Source organism: Chelonia mydas, chromosome 7 (genome assembly GCF_015237465.2).
Source record: "Chelonia mydas isolate rCheMyd1 chromosome 7, rCheMyd1.pri.v2, whole genome shotgun sequence".
In the NCBI taxonomy this organism is placed as follows: Eukaryota; Metazoa; Chordata; order Testudines; family Cheloniidae; genus Chelonia; species Chelonia mydas.
Window position 1 is genome coordinate 80,163,502 of NC_057853.1, and position 22,169 is coordinate 80,185,670.

Genomic DNA, 22,169 nt, shown 5'->3' on the forward strand with positions numbered 1-22,169 from the left:
GTTATAAACCTCAAAACTATACCTGTTAATCTCCCTAACAACCACCATAATATCATGTCTTCTTTTGTAATCTTACCCTGTTCAGTAGCATCCTCTGTTCTGGTCAAGAAACATCTGGGATTACAGGTGAGTTTTGTGGGGTATCCTGAAGGTTGTGAAATCTAGGTCCAGAGGAATCAATGCAGAAAGTGGATTCCAGAGCTCAGAATTCCTCACTGAAAAACCCTGTCACTGGCCCCTTCCCAATTAAATCAGGTACTGTTATCTTAAATACCACAGAATATCGTAACTGCCTCCTGTTGCACAGGGAGAGAGGTAGTGTCTTCAGTAGTGAGGACCCAAATCATCTAGGACTTTATATGTCAAAACAAGTACTTTTAGTGTTCTTCAGAAATCAAGTGGAACCTTGATTTTACTTGCTTTGTAGAATGCCTGGTCAGAAGTAAAGTGCCACATTACTTCTGATCTCAGAGTGCATTGGAAAAGAATGTGATGTTGGAATGTTTTGGGGCCCCACTTGTAAGAGCAAATCCCATGGAAAGAAGGAGGAGTAGTCCAGCTGGCCAACACCCAGGATTCCAGAAGCCCATCCCTGCACATGGGGAAAAACAGTGGACAGCTGACTTGCACCTACATTATAATAGTCAAGGCTGTATTGTAAGCCCTGGAGAGGTGCATTACAGAGCTCAGAGTGCTGCACTTGGCCTGCAAATAACTCTTTGGGAATCCATGAATAAAAGGATGTAACAGAGCTCGCAGTTAAGTCACTCTGAGAGCTATAAGAATTCTTTCTTTCTTTCTTTCTTTCTTTCTTTCTTTCTTTCTTTCTTTCTAGATATTGTATTTAAAGGCAATTTGCCTTGCTAGAAGGGTTGATAAATTACAATAATTAGATAAATTCTTGCGAAGGGTTGCTAGAAGGGTTGATAAACTGCAAGAACTGCTAACTTTGTTTGCTGGATTTGTCCTCGAACCATACAGACATCCCACTTATGTTTGCTGTTATGTGAATTAAAGTTGGATATGGTGTTGCTGTGGAATGAGTAGGTGTTAATAGAGACAGGGTTTGTTTTTTACTGATTTCAACCAGTCAGCTGTGGAATGTGAGCTGGTATGCTCTACTTATATGGAGAATTACTTTACACCAGAATTCTAGCTGCACTGTCACCATCTGCTGGCAGGGAGGAACTGTATTTAACTATTTAGCCTCATGGTGAATTGCAACTAGATTACCAGGCGAGAAAAGTACCTTACCTTGGATACAAAGACCAGAAGTCACTAAGGCTGCAGGAGTCAAACCAACACACTACAATTAAGATCATATGGTATACTCATAATTTCAGAAGAGCCACAAAAATAAAACTCAGACAACTGAGAAATCTATTTGCCATCTTTATGACCTGAAAGGCAGTGTATTATAATGTGGCTTGGGGGTCCAATAAAGGTATCACATTATCTTTTGCATACATAAAGAAGCGAATTCCAGTCATATTGCACTCCAGGGAGGTATGATGGCTGTATAAATTATTTTCCTGTCCATCATATTTTCTGAACTGTACATTTGCAGTTTAGAAATGTATTAGAGCTCACAAAGGACAACTTTCTTTTGTACTGGTGTTAACCTTCCTCATACCAGCTATGAATCTGGAGAAAGAGAAAGACCAGGGAGACTAGAAACATCATATTTTGTGTTGAACAACGAAATTAAATACTACTTCTCTTGTTGAGTTGTAAGAACTGTGTTTTTTAAAAGTTTATAAAATATTAACTGTCATGAATTCTAAATTATTTGTATTATATATCAGGCACAATAGACATCGTGTAAATAATTCCAGCCTAAACCAGATGGAAAATGAACTATTTTCCTACTCTTGTTATTTTGCCTATGTAACAAATTGTGATTGCTTAGTCACTACCAGGATTGTTTTTGAGGATTGGTACTGCAATTAGAAGTACTTAGCAGGCTTTTTGTTAAATTTAAGGTATATCAGTGTGTGTTACGTGTTTTATTCAGATTTCAATTTAAATGATTTGTAGCTGCCTTTCTCTTAACACAAATGAGCACAGTGCCTGCTTTTTCAAGCTAAGCTAGCACAGTTTGCCTCTGAATCCATTAATATTAAATCTATTCAACACCCTCTGGTTGTTCGTGAGTTTTCAGGGAAACTGCAAAGGTGGCTGGCCCCTCACATTAACTAGTCAGATTGTTTCATGTGCTTATCGATGACTAGGTCAAGGATCATGTACTACAGCTAGACTCGTGTGGCAATAACAAGGAGGCTGGGTCATTGATCTGATAGGCAACCCACATGTTGACTCAGACATTAAAAGTATCATATAGGCAGGTGAAGGCCTCTTGCCTTCTTGCATTTGCAGTCCATCAGCATTATCTCGCCCACATGCTGAATGTTTGGGTTTTCTATGTAATGAATGATTGTGTCCTTGTATATTATTGCTTGTATTTCTGTCATGATGTCACGTTTGCCATGCTGTGCCTGTACATGCTTGTTACTGCATTCGTGAATCATGACTTTATTACAACATGAACTTCATATATATGATTTCTGTACTACTCATCCTTTGTAACAGATAATCCTAGCTAGTAAAAGGGGGTAGTCAGGTGAATAAACTGGTTGACTGATTAGCTGTCTCACACAGATACTGGAACAGAATATCAGCAGTTTAAGGATCAGATGTCTGCAATAGGTCAACATATCTATTCAGGGGACACCATCATAGGGCCTAATCACATCAGCCTCACTATCAGAGGCTCGTTCACCTACACATCTACCAATGTGATATATGCCATCATGTGCCAGCAATGCCCCTCTGCCATGTATATTGGTCAAACTGGACAGTCTCTATGTAAAAGAATAAATGGACACAAATCAGACGTCAAGAATTATAACATTCATAAACCAGTCGGAGAACACTTCAGTCTCTTTGGTCACTCGATTTCAGACCTAAAGGTCGCAATATTACAACAAAAAGACTTCAGAAACAGACTCCAACGAGAGACTGCTGAATTGGAATTAATTTGCAAACTGGATACAATTAACTTAGGCTTGAATAGAGACTGGGAGTGGATGTGTCATTACACAAAGTAAAACTATTTCCCTATATCCCCCCTCCCCCCCCCCCACTGCTCCTCAGACGTTCTTGCCAACTGCTGGCAATGGCCCACCTTGATTATCACTACAAAAGGTCGTCCCCGCCCCCCCGCTCTCCTGCTGGTAATAGCTCATCTTAAGTGATCACTCTCCTTACAGTGTGTATGATAACACCCATTTTTTCATGTTCTGTGTGTATATAAATCTCCTCACTGTATTTTCCACTTTATGCATCCGATGAAGTGAGCGGTAGCTCACGAAAGCTTATGTTCAAATAAATTGGTTAGTCTCTAAGGTGCCACTAGTACTCCTTTTCTTTTTGCGAATACAGACTGACACGGCTGCTACTCTGAAACCTGCAATAGGTGCGTGTGGGGGTACCTCTCAATAGTTAGTTTTGTGTGTGAATGGACTTTGAAGAGGAGATTTGTCCCAGTATTACCCATAAGAGGTCCAAGCTCCTACTATGTGCTTATTTAAGCTTATAAATGGGACCTCGACCCTTTATGACAATGCCCTATGGAGAGACTACAGTACCCCATCAGTTTTATTTGGAGAATACGAGTCCTTGCTAATTTTAGTCAACCTGTTATTATTTAGTTACTTTGTTATTTATTACATAATGTATCTTTGACTCTAATTATGGTAAATACCTAATGAAGAGATAGGAGTAGGATAAAAAGCAAATTTTTCCTTAATTTTGCATGTCTTATAAAGTCAATAGTACTCCTGATTATCTATTATTATTTGTATTGCTAGTCATGGACCAGGACCCCATTGTTACTCCTGGGGGAATTCTGTGCCAAAAATTGAAAAATTCTGTGCACAATGTTTTAAAATTCTGCATATTTTATTTATCAGAATAACACAATATAATCATGCTATTTTCAATTATTTTGATAATTTATTTAAAAATACTTGTCAGCAAATAGGTCTGTAATGCTACAGACAACAAAAAAGATTCAAGAAATGTTTTTTGACAAATAGATTCCTTACTAGGCATATTAATACAGAACTTTGAGTAACAATTCATTTAAACTACAATACAGAAACGTATTTTCTGCCCCCCTTAGAAACAGTGCAAAGGCTTGGGAGAGTCAGGGGTAAAGGAGGAGCTGAGGTAGAGGGAAGTAATTGCTCAGAAGCAGCCTGGGAGTGAACCTAGAAGGTTGTTGGGTGTGGATGGGAGAAGTATGGAACAGACAGGGGTGAAAGTAATATTAATCTCTTAACAGCGGTCCCTGGAAGGGGCGGGGCTGGTGGTCAGCTTCCCCCAGCCAGCCCATCCACGCTGCCCGGCCCGTGCTGCCCATGGCTCTGACAGCGATTTAAAAGGGCCCGGGGCTCCAGCCACTGCTCGTAGTGGCGGTGGCGGCCAGGAGCCCCTTTTAAATCACCGGCTCCGGGGCAGCTCTCCCTTTTGCCTGCCCCGCCCCCGCCCTCCCATTGGCGGCCCTGCCGGTAGGGTCCTTTGCCATAGCAACGCTTTAATGTTGCTGCCCCTTTTGCCCCCTCCCCCCACCCATCGGCGGCCCTGCCAGTAGGGTCCCTACTGGCAGGACCGCCAATGGGGAGGGCAAAAGGGGCAGTGGCAGCGCTTCAACGTCGGCTGCGTTGCGCCCTTTACCAGCTTCTTACTGGTACACCGTACTGGCCTACTTTCATCCCTGGGAACAGGGTTTTTTGGGGGAGGAGTAGGAATTGTTAGGAAGTTGGGGATCCTCCCTGATACAGACCCTGGCAAACCCCTAGCCTCTCTCACTCAGTCAGGCACATCTACCCCTGTCCCAATGCGTCCCTGCATATCCTGTGCTTCCCTACCTTGCCCCACGGAGAGAATGCTGTGAGGAACACAGCCTCTTCTCTTCCCTATCTGCAGCTGGGGCTTCTCCCACCCAGGAGTAGCTGTTCTCTGTTCTGGCAACACAGCAGCCCATAGTGGGCGAAAGGCATAACGGCAGCCCCTCTCCAGCACAACGTATTTTCTGCGGAGAAAAAGGTATTCGGGGGGGGGAGGGGGCACATGACTTCTGCGTGTGCACAGTGGCACAGAATTTCCCCAGGAGTACATTGTGCTAGGTGCTGTACAAACACAACAAAAAGATGGTCCCTGCCTTAAAAATTTTACAATTTAAATACAGAGCAATTAGAGGTATTTAGTATCCCTTTTTTCCCTTTCTGCAGCATCACTAATAATATGGTCCTGTATTCTGTCTAGTCTTCAGTATGTGGTATCGAATGGGTGAAGTTGGCTAAATTATTAAATTATGTGATCAACAGAACACTGTCTAACTTCCCAGTTCTCTTGAGAAGTTATTGTAAGGCCTACATTGATATAAACCGCATCAAGGAAAAATCTTACTCATAGTTTTATTGCAGAAAGGGAGAAAACAATGTACCTCTTTTCACTGCTTTCTTCTAATTATATGATCTCTGAAGGTGGTATGGTAATAACGAAAGAAACTATCCTAACACATATATATAATAATGTGATACGTTCTTTTATGTACCTTCATTTTACTTTTTAGAGGTAGTCTTGTCAGTACAATATCAATTCACAGGAGAGCTTAGGTTTTCAGTCGATCGATTATACCAGGATTGTCATTTTCCCCTATAATTATTTTATTTGTAACCCATCTTCCTGATTGTTTCTACCCAATGGGACACAGAAAAAATTTCCTCATTTCTTACACAGACCAGAATGCAATGCAGATACATGTTCCACAGAAGAGAATAAGATATGGTCCTCTCCAGAACCCATCACTGTGGGACCTCTTTGGGCAGCCGTGGTTCCTACTAGAATGTTTCAAATCTAGGCCATTCCAGCCTAGAGAATAGAAATTCACAATTGATACAGAATGTTTCAATAATATTAAGCTTGTAATATAAATTAGCTAAAGTTAGGAAGTTCCAAGTTTATAGAACATTAACCTTGGCTCTTCCTGTTTTTGCTTGTTTAACAGTGTTAGGGCTAAATTTTGCTGTTAATTAAATGCACTCAACTTGCATTGAAGTTAATTGGACAGGTCCCAAAAATGACTCTTGTTAACTTCAATGGGAGAAGTACATACAGAGCTGTTGTTTAAGTATTTTGGTTTGTTTTTTGTTTTTGTTTTGAATGAATTTATTTAGTAATGCATAAAAAGATGATATGGTGAGTCAGTAAGGGTTTATTTTGTGAGTAAGGATGTGGCCTCAAGACCTTAGAAATATTTCCTTTCCTAATCTAAGAATGAATAAAATGATTCTTGCAGGTGATACGAAGAAGTAGTGATGAGGAAAAGTTGCTGTGCTTGGTACGTCAGCGTGCAGGACACCACTGCCAAACGGCCGTCATAGTGATTCTGATTTTGGCCTGGGAAGGGATTCCTCATCTTCTGGCTGATACATTATATAAAGAACTGACACAGAGTCTCAGAAACTATGGCTGTCCCACAAGCCGTAGATGTGCATTAAATGAAGAGTAAGTGACGTTCATAGTGCCTGTTCATTTTCTCCTTGTTTTGTGTGTTGGTCTGCGTGAAAGGAAACACATTTGATTTAAAAATTGAAATATAAAAGCTTATTTAAAATACAAGCCATTGGGTGTCATTTTAGTGTGATGTTCAATTCCTGTTATTCACTAAAGGCCAGACTGTGCACCAGGTATGCATGTGCTAAGAGAGTACACGGACTGCTCCCTCTATTTGCATCCAAGGCCTCTCATCACCCAAAGAGATGGGAAGGAGGTGACATGTGACTGCCACCCTGTATCAGTTTTGGCTGGACTATGAGTGGAAAGCACACTGAACCTTCCTGAGGAAGAGCATAGCGTGTACACTCGTTCTGTGTGCTGGGAGTCCCAGAGGAATTGCATCTCCTGGTGGTACAGTTGCTCCAGGACTTCCCCCTCAGACAGTGTGGCTCTACACCATTACCAGTGCAAGTCATATCAGGTACAATCTAGACCATACTGTCTCTAAGCAGGGTGGTTTTTTAATTATATGTAACACTTTTTCAAGCTCTCTTGTAAATGGAAAATTGTAAGTGTCTTACGCTTTTTAGCTAGTTGTACCCACATTTTGTATTGGTTTTGATTTCTCCTGATTGGACTGTTTTATGGGTTTGTTTGTTTTTGAAGATTGCCATTATCTTATATGTTGGGGCTTCTGAAATAAATACAGACACTGAGATACTGGGGCGATGATGGAGGTCTCTTACTGTATTTTTTTTTCTAGACAGAAATAGAGTGTTCTTTAGTAGTTTTGTCCTATGCCACATACTCACCTTGCTCAACTGTCTCCACAGTTCTTCTAACTGCCCACCTATAAAAGAACTATCTGCTTTTACAGGCAACCATGGCTCAGCCATCCTCAGAACAATGTTACCAGCTTGGCTTCTTCTAGTCAGTTCTCATCTCCCCAAAAGCCTGACTGTCTCTCTCTTTCTCCACGAGTTTTCTATGCAGATGTCCAGAATTTAAAAAAGACAAAAACAAAACCTTTCCCTGCATGCTCTAAGGTTCTGCATTAGTTGGACCCCTGCCTGCTACATTCTTACTGATGCTGTGCTGCTCAGAATAGAGTAGGTTACGATCAAACTTATTGAGCTTCATGGGTGAGAGAGCCTGGGCACTCAACTCTGGGATATTCCTTTGCACGTCAGAAATGAAACTAATTCATCCCATTGGTTGGTAAATTGACTGGAAAGCTTATAGCAGCCAAATGAGACCGCAAGAGCAGCTCTGCCTCAGTGCAGATTCTTGGAGGGCCTGTCTCTAATCAGAGTCCTTTTATAACTCTTCAGTGACTTAAATCTAATTTATTTTTAATGGTTCCTCCATGTTAGCATGCTTTCATTTCAAAATGTGGCTGACTTTTGATATACTGGTTCCACACACAGTCAGAGCTGTGGACAGTATTTATTGGGCTGCTGGACAGCTATAATAAGAGTGATACTTACTTGCATTTTTTTAAATTAGTCAAAGCTGGAGAAGTCAAAATTACAGTAATGTGGGTATAACAAGGAGATGTATATTTTCATGTTAGATAAAAGTTTTGGGACTTGAGTTACTTGGGAGTGACTCTTTAAGAACAATAAGCCAATCATACTTTTATAAATAGATACTTATTGACAGAAACAGCTTTTCAGATATATTTATAAATCATTCTGTTATTTCATTATGGATTATAGAAGTCATGTAAGTAATCACATATCTAAAGAAAGTTTCTGCTTTGACAGCTGATTGTCATGCAATTACCTGTCTTGTAGCCGCACTTGTGCATGTCAAGGACTTGATCCTGAAACTTGTGGAGCCTCATTCTCATTTGGCTGTTCATGGAGTATGTATTTCAATGGCTGTAAATTTGCCAGAAGCAAAAACCCCAGGAAATTTAGACTTCTCACAGATGACCCTAAACAAGTAAGTTCTTTCTCTGAAAAGAATTTGATAGGCGTGTTTAGAGAACTAGTGGTAGAGTCTACAGATGTCCACTCACATACGCATACATGCACCTTTGCCTGTGCCCCTTGCCCCTCCACCATAGAACTTATAAGTTTACCTTTCTCACCACTTGATGAAAATTCAGTGTATCTTGCTATGTAATATAATGCCCTAAGAATTATTTTCATATGGCTATCAGGTGTCTCTTGATTTGTTTCTGGGTGCAGGTTTAGCAACACTGTGTAATTTTGTTTGTGTTCATGTGAAATGTTCATACTAGGTGAACATTTAATAGAACAAAAAAGATTTTTACAAGCAGTAATACCAGAGTAACACCTTTAGAAAGCCTGTTACATTCTTCACTCCTAGGTGCCTGTACATTGTGTCCATTCAGGGCTCACCCAAATAAACAAGTGTAAAGCTCTGTTGGACACCTGAAGATTGCATTCCCGTAATACAGTTTCCCTATCTTGTGTTAGAATAAATGAATGGCATCCCTGGGTTGTGCCCCTTTCACCCTGCTGTCTGCCCAGCTGATGGACTGGTTCTCCTGTGTATCATGTATAATGGACTAGTTTTCTTCTGGGTACCATGGATCCGTGAGACTCTGAGAGAATATATGTCCTTAAACATGATGCAGTTAAATAATTGTTTAATTATTGCATGTGAACATGACTGATGAGGGACAGCTTGTGTAGCAAAGGAAACATAAAAACTGATTATACAGAGTACACGACTAAAAAGTGTCTAGTGGATTTGTTTATGCTGCTGGAAAGCTTTTTACAACGAATGGTGAAGACCATTAAACTTACGCTCCTAAAAATGACAGCCGACTCCTGTCTTATGCAGTGACATGCTTGCTCACCCAGCATGAGAGAACGTAAAAATAACCTCAAGGTCCCTTTTTTTCTGATCTTAGCTGTCTCTAGCCTCACTTCTCTCTGGAGGGCTGAGGGAAAAGATTGTTTGCACCCTGACCAGATAACCTGATATGCTTGAAAATACATATTGTTTAAACACATCATATGCAAGTGGCCGTTATTCTTAGTTAAGTGGATTCAATATATACTTGGTATATTATTTCGTCAGTGAACCTTTCCTACTATCCTGTCCCACCCACTGCTGCCAGAGAGCCCAAACACCCAACTTGTTCAGGTTCAGACAATAAGGGTGTTTTCATGCTTTTTTGTGCAGTTTTGACATTCATTCCTTCTCAAAAGTCAGCCTTGAAAAACCCAAATCTTCTGTATACCACTGAAGCTAAATGTTTCCTATAAGTCCTGCATTTTTCACCTTTCCACTCACAGATAATGAGTTCCAATTCCAATTTAAAAAAAAAAATACAGGAAAAAAATCAGGGGAAAGTCATCACAAAGCCTTTATTCCTTCATTTGGGTTTGTCACTAATTCTAACAAGTAGGTATTTCTTCGTCTTAGCTAAATGTTGGATATTGATCATTTTGCAGATGACATAAAACTAGGAGGTATAGCAAATAAAGAAGAAGATAGATTCAATGTACAGAGAGATTTGGATCCTTTGATCATTTGAGGCACTGGACGGAGTCAGATGAGGTTTAATGTAAAGAAGTGTATGATAATACATTTAGGTAAGAATAGCATATAGTATAGATTTAAACTAACGTTCTGTTGCCTAGAATACAGTCAAGAAGAAACATGGGTTAGCTGTAGATAATAAATTGATTATTGTATGAATTCACAGTGTGATGCCATTATGTAAATCTAATTCAAGACTGAAAACCACGTGTGGGTATGTAGCTACATGTGCACGCTCCGGAGGAAAAATCTCATGCAGAACATAAGTTGTAATGCTTTGCTGCTTTGTAATGTGTTTGTAAGGCTGCAGTTGGAATTATGTGCAAAACTCTGGTCTTCACATTTAAAAAAATAATAGGGCACGTGTCACCCTATTCCATCTGCCTTCTTTGATTTTCCCCAGCCACTTGCCGATTTTCTTGGGATGGCCAGTCTTCAGGGAAAACAGACACATTTTGGGACAAGTAATAGGGCTTAAATATTACCCTCTCATGGAAAGGCATCTAGTTTATCCAATTTTTGTATCTCTGTTTCTATGAGGAAAAGAGTCCTGTCCCTCTATTAGAAACATCCTCAGTCCCTTCCCTAATTGAGACCCCTGCATACCTCGCTAGGCAGTCATTATCAGATATAACAATCAAGAGCTGTGGTGCAGTGGGAGGAGCTATCTCCCAAACAGGAGTTGAAGATGCTGTACTAAACTGGTGGCATGACTCTGCAGATATAAAGCAGCAGTAATGAGTAGGATTTTTCAGGTGGAGCAGATCTTTTACCAATTGAAATCAAAACAAGTTTCCACAAGCAAAAACATAATAAAAAAATTCCCCGAGATGGGGTTCTCCCAGTACTCAGCACATGGGTGTGCTAGCGTTCCCACAGCCACTAACGCCCTTCTGTCTCTGGAATGTCTGGTTTATTGCTCTTCCCAGACTACCTGTGCAAGTGAAGGGGAAAACGAAACTAAAGTTAACCCCTTGTGTACTGGTTATGAATTAGTGTCCCCTATCCACTAGCAAACATGAATTGTATACTACCCTATTATTTGTTTGAATATTGTAATTTACAGTGTTTTGACACTTTGCTATGGCAGACAGCAGGTTTATTTTAACCACAAGAAACAGAAGTAAAATAAATAAAATATAAGATTGAAACCATGTTAATTTTGAATTTCCTGACTTTGATGGCTTGTGTCCCTACCTCTCCAAACTGAGCTAAATGTTCCAAGTAAATTATAACTCTGTAAATATTTTTGTCTGTAGGAAGAACACCTTGAAAATAATTTGCAAACTTTAGCTACTGATGTGGCTCCACTTTATAAGAAACTTGCTCCTGATGCTTTTCAGAACCAGGTAGGTCTGTGAGATTCAGGCAGTGGAATTGCAGGCTTTAAACTCTTGATAAGTGACCTCAATTTTGTAGTGCTGTGTCTTGGAAAAAAATGTCTTCCTGACCCCAGCTGCTGTTCAGATTATGCCCTGAAGATTAATAACCCTTGTAAATTATTTTGTAACTAGAGAGTTTTTACTATTTATAGGAGTCGAATAATTCTTTAAATCTGGCTCAGCTGTTTCTCAGTAATGTCTTACACTGAATGTCACATGTTAATTACAGGTTGCACAACAAAGCATTTAATTTCTGATAAAGCAGTTTACCTGATTACCTTTATTTAGTTAACAGTCAGTGCTAGTGTGTCCCATGAGTCTGAAGTTTCCCAGTGCCATCTCCAAATAAACCTAGTTATTTTATTTTTAGGTGGAAAATGAACACCTGGGCCCAGACTGTCGTCTTGGATCCCAGGATGGTAGGCCTTTCTCTGGTGTTACAGCTTGTATAGATTTCTGCGCCCACGCCCATAAGGACACACACAATATGCACAATGGAAGCACTGTGGTATGTATATATAATTTTCTCATTTGTGCTGTTTTCTGTTGTGATTTTTAAATGCTGCTTCATTTAGCGATACATTTGCATGAAGCATTTAAGGTGCTAAAATATTACGAGTGTTTCTTCGTATAAATATCCACAGGAGTTCGGGGTGTTTATTCTTAGCCTGCAGAAGGCTTATTATTATTCACCTTATTATTCTGAAGAATAAGAAAAGCAAGGGTGCAATCTAGGATAAAATACCTACAGCTATCTCAGATATACAAGTCCTGCATGCTCAGTCTACCTCAGGAAAGATAACGTATTCACAGTAAAGGTTTGATGTCTGAAGTAAAATAAAAGAAACATACGCTGCAGCCAAGAATTGCATAAAACTCCTGCAGAAGAAGATCTTATGTAAATGAGCTTATTATCTGTCACATTTTATCACTCCCAGTTTTCACATTCACCAGCCTCTCCTTCCTTATCACCATAGTGCCTGACAGGCTCTAGGCTGGTGTAGCTATGGGTAGGAACATAGACCAGGTAATATCATGGAGCATGTGCTGGAGTTATTTTTAAAAGTCTTTCTGGTATTAATTAAGGGGAATAGTCTCCCACAGTCCCAGTGTGGAAGGAATCTAGTTGTCATTCTGTGGTATGTGGTTGATACCATTAGTGTTCATTGTATGATTAGTGGAAAAAGGTGAAAGCAAGGAACACCATTTCTATTAAATAACCTTTAGAAAGTGAGGCCAGAAGACAGATAAGCTCAAAACAAAATAAATCCAAGAATGCTGTTGTAAATGTTTTTTTTTTCAGCAGTTTGAGCTTTAATTACAAGCACTTCCTGCATAGTTGGGATGCTTTTGTGAATGTCATTGGAAATCGCATTCAAGCATAATCTCTGTATTTAAAAGTATATGTAAAATCTCTGCCTTAATTAGGGTTAGTGTCTTCTTCAAAAACTGGAAAATTAAAATTTAATGTAATATATTCCTGTAGTTTAAGAAATATAGCCCAATCCTGCACAGTACTTGAGCATGTGCCCAACATTAAGCGTGTGAGTGGTCCTATTCACTTAACTGGAACTACTCACATGCTTACTGTTAATCATGTGCTTATGTGCTTTGTTGGATAGGGGTCTCTGGCTTTAAGTCTGTAAGTGTCTTTAAAGGCTATCCATGAATAGCAATCCTGAATTGACTTGTAGTGTTTTGCTAATAGTGAATGCCTCAGATAAGATTATGAAGTAGCTTATAAAATAATTCACAAAATATATCTTACAGAATAGTGTAAAACCAATATGTTGTTAATACAGTGTAAATGTCTTGAACTAGAACTTCCTCAGTGTGGAAATTCAGAGGGAAGATTTAAGAATTCAGAGTTTGAAAATGTGTATTGCCTTTGGAGAATAAACTGTATATTTGATATTTGTATGCTAATATAACTTGGTTATATCTCAAATAAGATTATGTTGGTACATATAATATTATTCTTCCTAAAAGATATAATCACATGGAACTTATGTCTACTACCACCTGTTTTAGGAGTGGATCATGAAAAGAGAAATGATGATGATGTTGGAAAATACAGTGTATCGGAGTAGGAATTTCTTAGATGATCTTAAATTAATATAGGTTCCCCTTAAAGAACATATTGGGATCAACTGAATATACATTTATTTATCTAGAGTCATTGGTGTTACTTCAGCACCAGGAAATGTTCATTAGGGATGCTTCTGTATTTCTTTGTTGTATGTTTTGTGAATTTTTCCAAATCAAATTAGTTGTGTAATCATATTCTTTATTAACTTCATCTTTAGCTAGAGCAATTTAAATCTAGTTTATTTTATGGGAATTGATTCTGTGGAGACCACATTTGAGCAAAAAATTGAAGGTATTAAAACTATATTTATGTGGAAAAGCTAACCAGTGTGCAGCTGTGAATGTTTCCTGTTTGCTCTGTAGTGGTGTAAAAATACTTAGAAATTTTACAAGGGTATGTACTACAAGGGTATGTGTATTTGGAAATACTAGATGTACTTTATCTTTACGAAAGCACCTTTTTTGCTCAATAAATATAGCATCCATTTTCATTCCATCAGACTCTTTTGTTATCTTTTTAACAGTCTTCTTAGGATGATTCAGGTACCTGACAACAATGGTGTTAAGGTACAGTGTTCCCTGGTGAGGTGGAAGCCATGATTGCAATTGAATGGCATGAGGACAGATGTATAAGAATTAAAGGTGTCAATCTGAATTTGTCTCAAGTATTTGTGTTGCTTCAAAGGATTAGCTGAAATGGGTCAGTTTCATGCCTGTGTAAATCCATTGAAATCAGTGGATTTACACAAGGGATTCATTTGGCCCAGTGGATTTTACAAAGAATGGCTCAAAAGTAACTAATGAAAGCATGGCCAGTGCAGTAGTAGCTATCCTGGTCGTTCATGTTCGCTATTGGACAGTGCCTCTGACAGTGGGGGAAGGGTAGGATGAGTGGGGAGACTAACTACAATTATATGTGACTACTCACTCATACCATTCAGTCTGTGGCACTGGCTGTGGAAAAAGTAAAGGGAGGAAAGTGACTTTGTGGTCCACGGTCTGCTTCCTTTTGGCCTTTCTCAATAGGAAAGAGAGGGTTGGTAGAGTAGCAAAAGATACTTGCACAGAGAGGGTCAATGGCTGTGAGGAAACTGCCATACTTCAGACCCTACTGCAGAAGCATTCCCTAGCTTTCAATGAAGTTGGTGAGAAGAGAAGAGAAGAGAAGAGAAGAGAAGAGAAGAGATGATGGCACCTTTCAATTTGCCCATTCAGCTTCTCTTCACGCTGTGTTCACTGCTTGGCAAGAGTGCACTTTGTCACTCTCACAGCAGCACAGGGTGCCTACAGATTTCTTCTTTACTAGCACAAATCATGCCACATCACTCTGGTTCATGAACAATAAGCAGCATGGAGGTTCGTGAAGAATAAATCATGCCATTTAAGTCTGATCACTTTTTGTGATCTACGTAGAATACTAATATGGTACATGAAGCTCATACAGTGAGTGAGACATATTGGGACCCCTTGAAGCATTAGAAACCCTGCCTTAATACGTTTATTACAAAAAATTAAATTCAAATAAACATAAGCATCACTACTTTTTAAAAAGCCTGAAAAATGGCTGATGGGGAAAGAATAATTATAAATGGCACTGCAATCAGTTTGGATTTCACAAGTGTTAACATAGGAGTTTTATTTTATTTTAGTAGTTTTATCAATAATCTGAAAGAGGAAGCAAAACAAATAAATTAAACTAAGATGTAACTTCTCCTGGCTCTGAATCCTCTGCAGACACTGAAAGGATATAAAGTACAAATCCAGGGCCTGATTCGCCTCTCTGTTACACACATGCACACAGTGTAAACCATAAGTTGGTGATTTGAAGTTAACAAAATTACACTTTTGTGAATCCAGTGCAAGAAGAGAATCACACCCCAAATATCAAACTAGAGAGATTAGAAAAATGGCAGAGATTCATAAAATGAGATTCGGGTTGGGAAAAATGCAGTAAACTTTTGTTTTTTGCAATAATATTCTGAACCAAAGCTATTGCATGTAAGGGAGATGCCATACATGCAAATGTATAATATCACAGGTTAAGAAGGCAATAATTCCTCTTTATATAGCAACTTAGAGACTAACAAATTTATTTGAGCATAAGCTTTCATGAGCTACAGCTCACTTCATCGGACACATTCAGTGGCCTGTGTGATGCTTTTGCCGGGGACAGAACAGGAATGGAGTCTTAGAACTTAGTAAGTAATCTAGCAGATATGCGTTAGATTCTGTTTGTTTAAATGGCTGAGAAAATAAGCTGTGCTGAATGGAATGGATATTCCTGTTTTTGTGTCTTTTTGTAACTTAAGGTTTTGCCTAGAGAGATTCTCTATGTTTTGAATCTAATTACCCTGTAAGGTATTTACCATCCTGATTTTACAGAGGTGATTCTTTTTACTTTTTCTTCTATTAAAATTCTTCTTTTAAGAAACTGAATGCTTTTTCATTGTTCTTAAGATCAAGGGTTTGGGTCTGTGGTCACCTATGCAAATTGGTGAGGATTTTTATCAAGCCTTCCCCAGGAAAGGGGGTGTAAAGGTAAGGGAGGATTTTTGGGGGAAAGACGTTTCCAAACGGGCTCTTTCCTAATAATAATAATACCGGTGTTAGATGTTTGGTGGTGGCAGCGAAAGTCCAAGGGCAAAGGGTAAAATAGTTTGTACCTTGGGGAAGTTTTAACCTAAGCTGGTAAAAGTAAGCTTAGGAGGTTTTCATGCAGGTCCCCACATCTGTACCCTAGCGTTCAGAGTGGGGAAGGAACCTTGACATTTATCCGATGAAGTGAGCTGTAGCTCACGAAAGCTTATGCTCAAATAAATTTGTTAGTCTCTATGGTGCCACAAGTACTCCTTTTCTTTTGCGAATACAGACTAACACGGCTGCTACTCTGAAACCTGTTTTTATATAGCATAAGTGTTACTTAAGTTGGAGTACCATGCATGTTTTTCACTGTTCTACCAGTATTTCAAATGAGCCCTGGTCTACACGGGTTGGGGGAGTCGACCTAAGATACGCAACTTCAGCTATGCGAATAGCGTAGCTGAAGTCGGCGTACTTTAGGTCAACTTGCCTGGCCGTGAGGACGGCAGCGAGTTGACCGCTGCCGCTCCCCCATCAACTCCACTTCCACCTCTTACGAGCTGGAGTTCCGGAGTCGACAGAGAGTGCGTTTTGGGATCGATTTATCACGTCTAGATGAGACATGATAAATCAGTCCCCAATGGATCGATCACTACCTGCCGATTCATCGGGTAGTGAAGACCTGCTCTGAGATTGACAAACTAGGGAAGACGCAGAGAAGGGAAACAAAGATGGTTAAGGGGAAGGAGGAATTGTCCTATGACGATCAGGAGAATTTTAAGTGTTGTAGAGATAAATATATCATCCCTTCTTTATAATCTATCTACAAATTTGAAGTATGTTACTGTTAAGGAATGCAGAATTGTCCAGGTTTGCTTTAAGTGGGGAATAATAATTAACATTCAGCAATGGAAAATTTAAGCAGGACATTGGGAAATTTTTTGAATAATTTGAATAAAGGAAAGCGCTGGAATACCCATCATTGGAATTATTAAAACTTGGGCGAGGCAACTTGTATTTAGATGTTCTGTAGGGAACATCCTTGCATTAGCAGAAGGAGGAACTAGATGATCTAATAGGATTTTTCCATCCCGAGGATTCTAGAATGAGGTAAGAAGAGAGAAGATCAGAATAAAGAGATGGTTTAAATTGATTAGGACACTGCATATTTACCACCAGGCTGCAACCTTAAGATCTGAAGATCTAGCTCCACCTAAAGTCACATTACCTTCATCCACTAATGTTGACCTCTGGTGTGGTTGTTGGAAAGAACCAAAAAATGCCACCATTATAGGAGGCTGATACTGAGGGCTTTTGAAAGGCTAGCCATTGCATAGTACTGGCCAAATACCACCTAGGATTGCAGAGGAAGTAAGACAAGCCTGTGTTATTAATGGCTTTACAGGAAACTCTTTTTATCAGATCTTAGTGGAATCACTATGAGCCTATTGTCAAGTGCTAGAGGAGTCATCTCAACCAAGTCATTTAAAAAAGCAAGAGGGAGATCAGGTGAGACTGGATTTATTTAACTGGTTAAGTTTTTTTAATATTAGTTTCTTAAGTCAGAGACAAAGACTAATTGAAGTAGCGGAACCTATGATACGGAACAACTATTTGATACTACCTGCAGTTTTGGAACATAAAGTAGCTATGGCCAGTTACCCTGCAAACCACGTACATGCCTATATTGTAGCTACCAAAGGTGCTCAGAATTGTGTTTGGCTACCACACCCCTACAGCACCAAGTAAAACTAATAGATTTGTGCAGAATGAAAAACAGTTAAAGCCCTGAGGATAAGGACTATCAAAATATTTAAACTAGCATTGCTTTACTGGGTATGTATACAGTGGGGCCAGAAATATACTGCAACCACTGTAAACAAAAAAAACCCTTGTTGACCTTTGTTCCTAAGGAAATATTGCTTGTTTTGTGTGGTACTTGCGGCAGTTACAGATGTTCATTCAGTCTTAGTGGGCACAGGCAATTCACAAGTATCAGTTGGCCACAAATGGATATCCTAAGAAGAACTGAATTATAAGACTGGATGTGCTTTATTGTTAAAACTGGAAATGTGTAGGGATCAGCCCCATCCTAACTACCTCATATGGTACAAGTGCAGTAGTTTTTAAAGATCAGGGCCCACATTTTCAAAATGCATCCAGCTAAAGAGCATGTGCTCAACTTGCATAGCGCCACTATCCAATCCACATATGTAAATTGTAGATTTTTATACACACTACCCTGACTTTCATGCATGCATTAACTATTGTGTGCACTTTTGAAAAATTTGGGTTGATAGTTAATCTGGTTAATGGCTGATATTTGTTATAGTTGTTCTCAACCAGGGGTCTGTGAGCCCAAGCAGGGCTGGCATTAGACTAACTGGGGCCCAGAGCAGAAAGCTAGGCACCCTGTGGGGTGGAAGCCTCAAGCCCCGCCCCTTGTGGCTGAAGCCCAGAGCCCTGCCACCCAGCAGGGAGGAAGCTCTGAGCCCCTCCACTGCGCAGAGCTGAAGCTACAATGCACACACACACTCTCCCACCCCGTGTGGCAGAAGCCCCAAGCCTCAGTGCCCCATGGGGCAGAAGCCCCAAGCTGCCCACAGCGCAGAAGCTTCTGTCGGGCAGAAGCCCAGAGCTCCCTCCCTCACTACCTGGCCCCTGAAGCCTAGAGCCCTAAGCCGCCTCCCTCATGGCTGAAGTCCTGAGTCCCCTCTCACCTCTTCCCCCCAGTGGTCCCTGAAGTTTTATAGCATGTTAGGGAGGCCTCAGAAAGAGAAAGATTGAGAACCCCTGATTTACTATAGTTTGCCAATATGCTTTTATTTAGCACTGTAAAACTTGGTGACTTGGTCACAAGGGAAATGAAAATTGTAAGGACCAGAAATTAACTTCAGGAAGTTATTTTTTCCTCATATGAGTGCCTTTTCTTTAATCCAAAACCATATTGTATACAACATGATAGCCAATAGAGGACAAGGTGTTGGAAATCAAGCAGTTATTAGGACAGGGATTTGGTAGAAATGTGTTCAAACTGAATAAATATGAACAATATTTCAAATATGTACAAATGCATCAACAGCAAGTTCTAGCTCTTCAGGAGTGCTATAGAACAGGATATATAAAGGGAGGGATGATTACTGCTGATTCATGCCACAGTCCCTCAAGAAAATTTGTGCATTTGGGCTGAAGGAGAATTGGTAGGCAAATACATACAAAGTAATTGAAGTTGCTCTACTTTGTGTGTTGTGGACCAATAAGACTATGACAGTTATCCACTAGCTTTGGTTGACTACGAGGGAATTAACTGAGTTTTCTTTAGAGACAGAAAGCACTATTGACAGGGCTGCATGATCATTACTCTGTTCACCTCTGGAAGACATTGCTCTAAGAATAAATCTCTGCAAAATTCTCTCTTTGCTTCACAAACTGTTTCATGGTGTTTGATTAGTGGAGATGTGTGTAAAGCACCCTTCCAGCTGGTGGTCTGCTTGGGCAGAAGGTTGTACCTTAGTGAACTAATTTTTGCAAGACTTACTGGTGCTATCTCCCAGCAATCCTTCTTAAAGATGTCTAGTGATGTCGCCTCAACGTGCTGTAGGGTCCTAGCTATCATCGAGCTGCTGCACAGGGATTTAAGTAAATTCCTATTTTAATGTGTGTTTTCTCAAAGTTTATTATTACTTAAACAAGAAACTTTGAAGAACTATATTAAATAATTTAAAAGAAAGGGATGAGGGCAAATGGACTAGTCTGAGCCCCTGAGAACCAAATCCATGCTCCAGGACTTCCATAGAACACGAGCTGAAGCATCGAAGTAAAGCTCGAGACAGCAGTTATATCTCTTGAGGAACCTGAAAGAGGAGAAGGGGTAGTTTAAAGGTGAGATTGTGCTCATGTGACACAAATAGAAGGTGTTTTCAGGCTTTATTTTTAGTTCATGTTTAAAGCAAAGCTGGTGTCAATGACAGCTATTTTAAAATGAGAGTCTTATTTGAATTAAAAAGACGGGTCAGTCTGTCTTTTAAAAAGAAAAAAAATGTTTAAAAATACCTCCATATTTGGTCTTGATGATGACCCTCCATTAGTTCAATGCTGTAAGTAGGTCTTTCCACCGTCATGTTCAAGTGTAACTGCCAGAGCTTCCTGGAATTTCCTGTAAACACACTTGCAAAAGCAGAGCTGACTTGCACAGCTTTGCATGGTAAACATGTTAAAATGTCAGCAGAAGAGAACAAAAAACCCATTCTTGCTACAAACATAACAACAATACTCTACTGGACACACATACTTTTACTATGTAAGAAAAATGGTCATAAGGAAGTGAGAAATGTCCTTTGACTTCATGCTGTTTATTCTCCAGAGGTTTGGTTTTTGGTATTGTATGCAAAATGTATGGCAAAGATAACGTTCCACAATGTTAATTATTATTATTATTTTTTATCTGTATCAGCATGATGCTTTACTGAAGACATGTTTCTCTAAATCTGATTTACTGTTTGCGATTAATCATTAGAACCTAGTATCTAATGTTTTCCATTCCAGACAATGAGGACATAAACATGAAATTAAAACCAAAAAGCGGGAAAGTTCTTCTATAAAAACACACAGTCCACAGCGAAAAATAAAAATTTTAAACGATGCAACTTAAAATTCATTATTCTTTTCACATGCAAATCCATAAACTAGATTTAGACTGTCAGCTCTGCTCTCTAAGGCAAGGACTGTCCTTTACTCTGTGTCTAGCAGAATGGAGGCATGATTTTGTTGGGGCCTCACGGTGCTACTGCAATACAAATTAATAATAATAATTAATACAGAGAACCATCCGCATTCAAAGACAGTCAAGTTAATGTGTGTTAGTAGCAGTAAAATTCCATCTGCTATCATATCACTGCAAGTAATTAGATTAATCAGAATCACTAAATCTCTGTTAACGCACCTGATGAAGTCCAGCAAAAGTTCCACACAAACATCCAGTACTACTAAATCTAATACTAGTATTAATTCATTTGGCAAAACTGTGATTTTGAAAACACTTTGGTAGGACAGCTGTCTGCCTTGCTAAACCTAAGTGTCCTGTACAAATCTTTCATACTGAGTTTGGCTTCTTTTTTAGCTTACCATCAGCTTTTTCTGTAGAGAAACCAGCAGTTAAAAATTCATTATAAGCACCTACTCAGTGGACCTGCAACAATTTGTTGTTTGCTGGAGATGGCCTATAAATAAAGGTAGAATTTATAGTGCTAGAAACTTCAAGGATATCTTTTTATATGGTTACGTCAGTGAGTTGCTTATTGGAGGTCCTCAGTACAGACTTCATTGGGAAAACAAAACGAATGTCAATAGTAAAGTATAATAGAGTGATCTCCACCTGACCACCCCTCCCTTCACGGTCAAGAGTGCCTCTGCAGTGCCCTCCCTCTGTTTTCCCATTCTTCGGGACTCCTTAAACAAAACTCCTGACAGTCTTGCTAATCCAATCACAGACCTTCTTGGGGCCTGGTTTCTTTATTAACACAAAATTGCAAAAAGCAAACAAACAACAAATCTTCCATCCAGCCTTATGCTCCCTGAGGTAGTCTCCCTTCCTGTTGTCTGAGCAACTAGACAGTGCAAGGCCTCACCTGCCCTGCCTTCTTTGCCTTCTCCTAGAGGAAAACTAAACTTTCAGTTGGGGTCTTTGACCCAGCCCCAGCCCAGCTCCCTTCTGTAGGGACCATGGTAGGAGACTTTCTGTACAGCTCTACAGCATAGTTCCCCTTCTAGATCTGTCCTCACTTAACTCTTTGACCCTGTATAGCCCAGGTGCGGTTCCGCCTTCTTAATTGCTCAGCTGGGAGTACCTGTTCTGGTGTAAGGGCTCTGGACTATTTCCATCACACAAGGGCAGTCACTCTGTGACATAGAGTTTAAAAGTTAAACATTTCTTCTTAGGCAAGGGGTCAGTTTCTGAATAAAATATCAATTTTACTAGGAGAACTGATTAACAGTTTCTTCAGCCTTTTCTACAGATAAAGCGTGAGAATTTCA

At 39.6% G+C, this 22,169-nt stretch overlaps 1 protein-coding gene across 3 annotated transcripts in view; it reads left to right on the forward strand.

The window, feature by feature from the left end:
* Positions 1-22,169, forward strand: part of TET1 (tet methylcytosine dioxygenase 1) — a 116,057-nt gene that overhangs the window by 64,355 nt on the left and 29,533 nt on the right. For all 3 annotated transcript variants that reach the window (XR_005226267.2, XM_007054647.4, XM_037905402.2), the window contains 4 exons: positions 6,365-6,573; positions 8,361-8,511; positions 11,346-11,435; positions 11,839-11,976. Coding sequence is in view for 2 of the 3 variants with exons in the window: in XM_007054647.4 (XP_007054709.2) it covers positions 6,365-6,573; positions 8,361-8,511; positions 11,346-11,435; positions 11,839-11,976 (588 nt within the window). In the remaining variant the exon portion in view is untranslated. The remainder of the gene's footprint in view (positions 1-6,364; positions 6,574-8,360; positions 8,512-11,345; positions 11,436-11,838; positions 11,977-22,169) is intronic.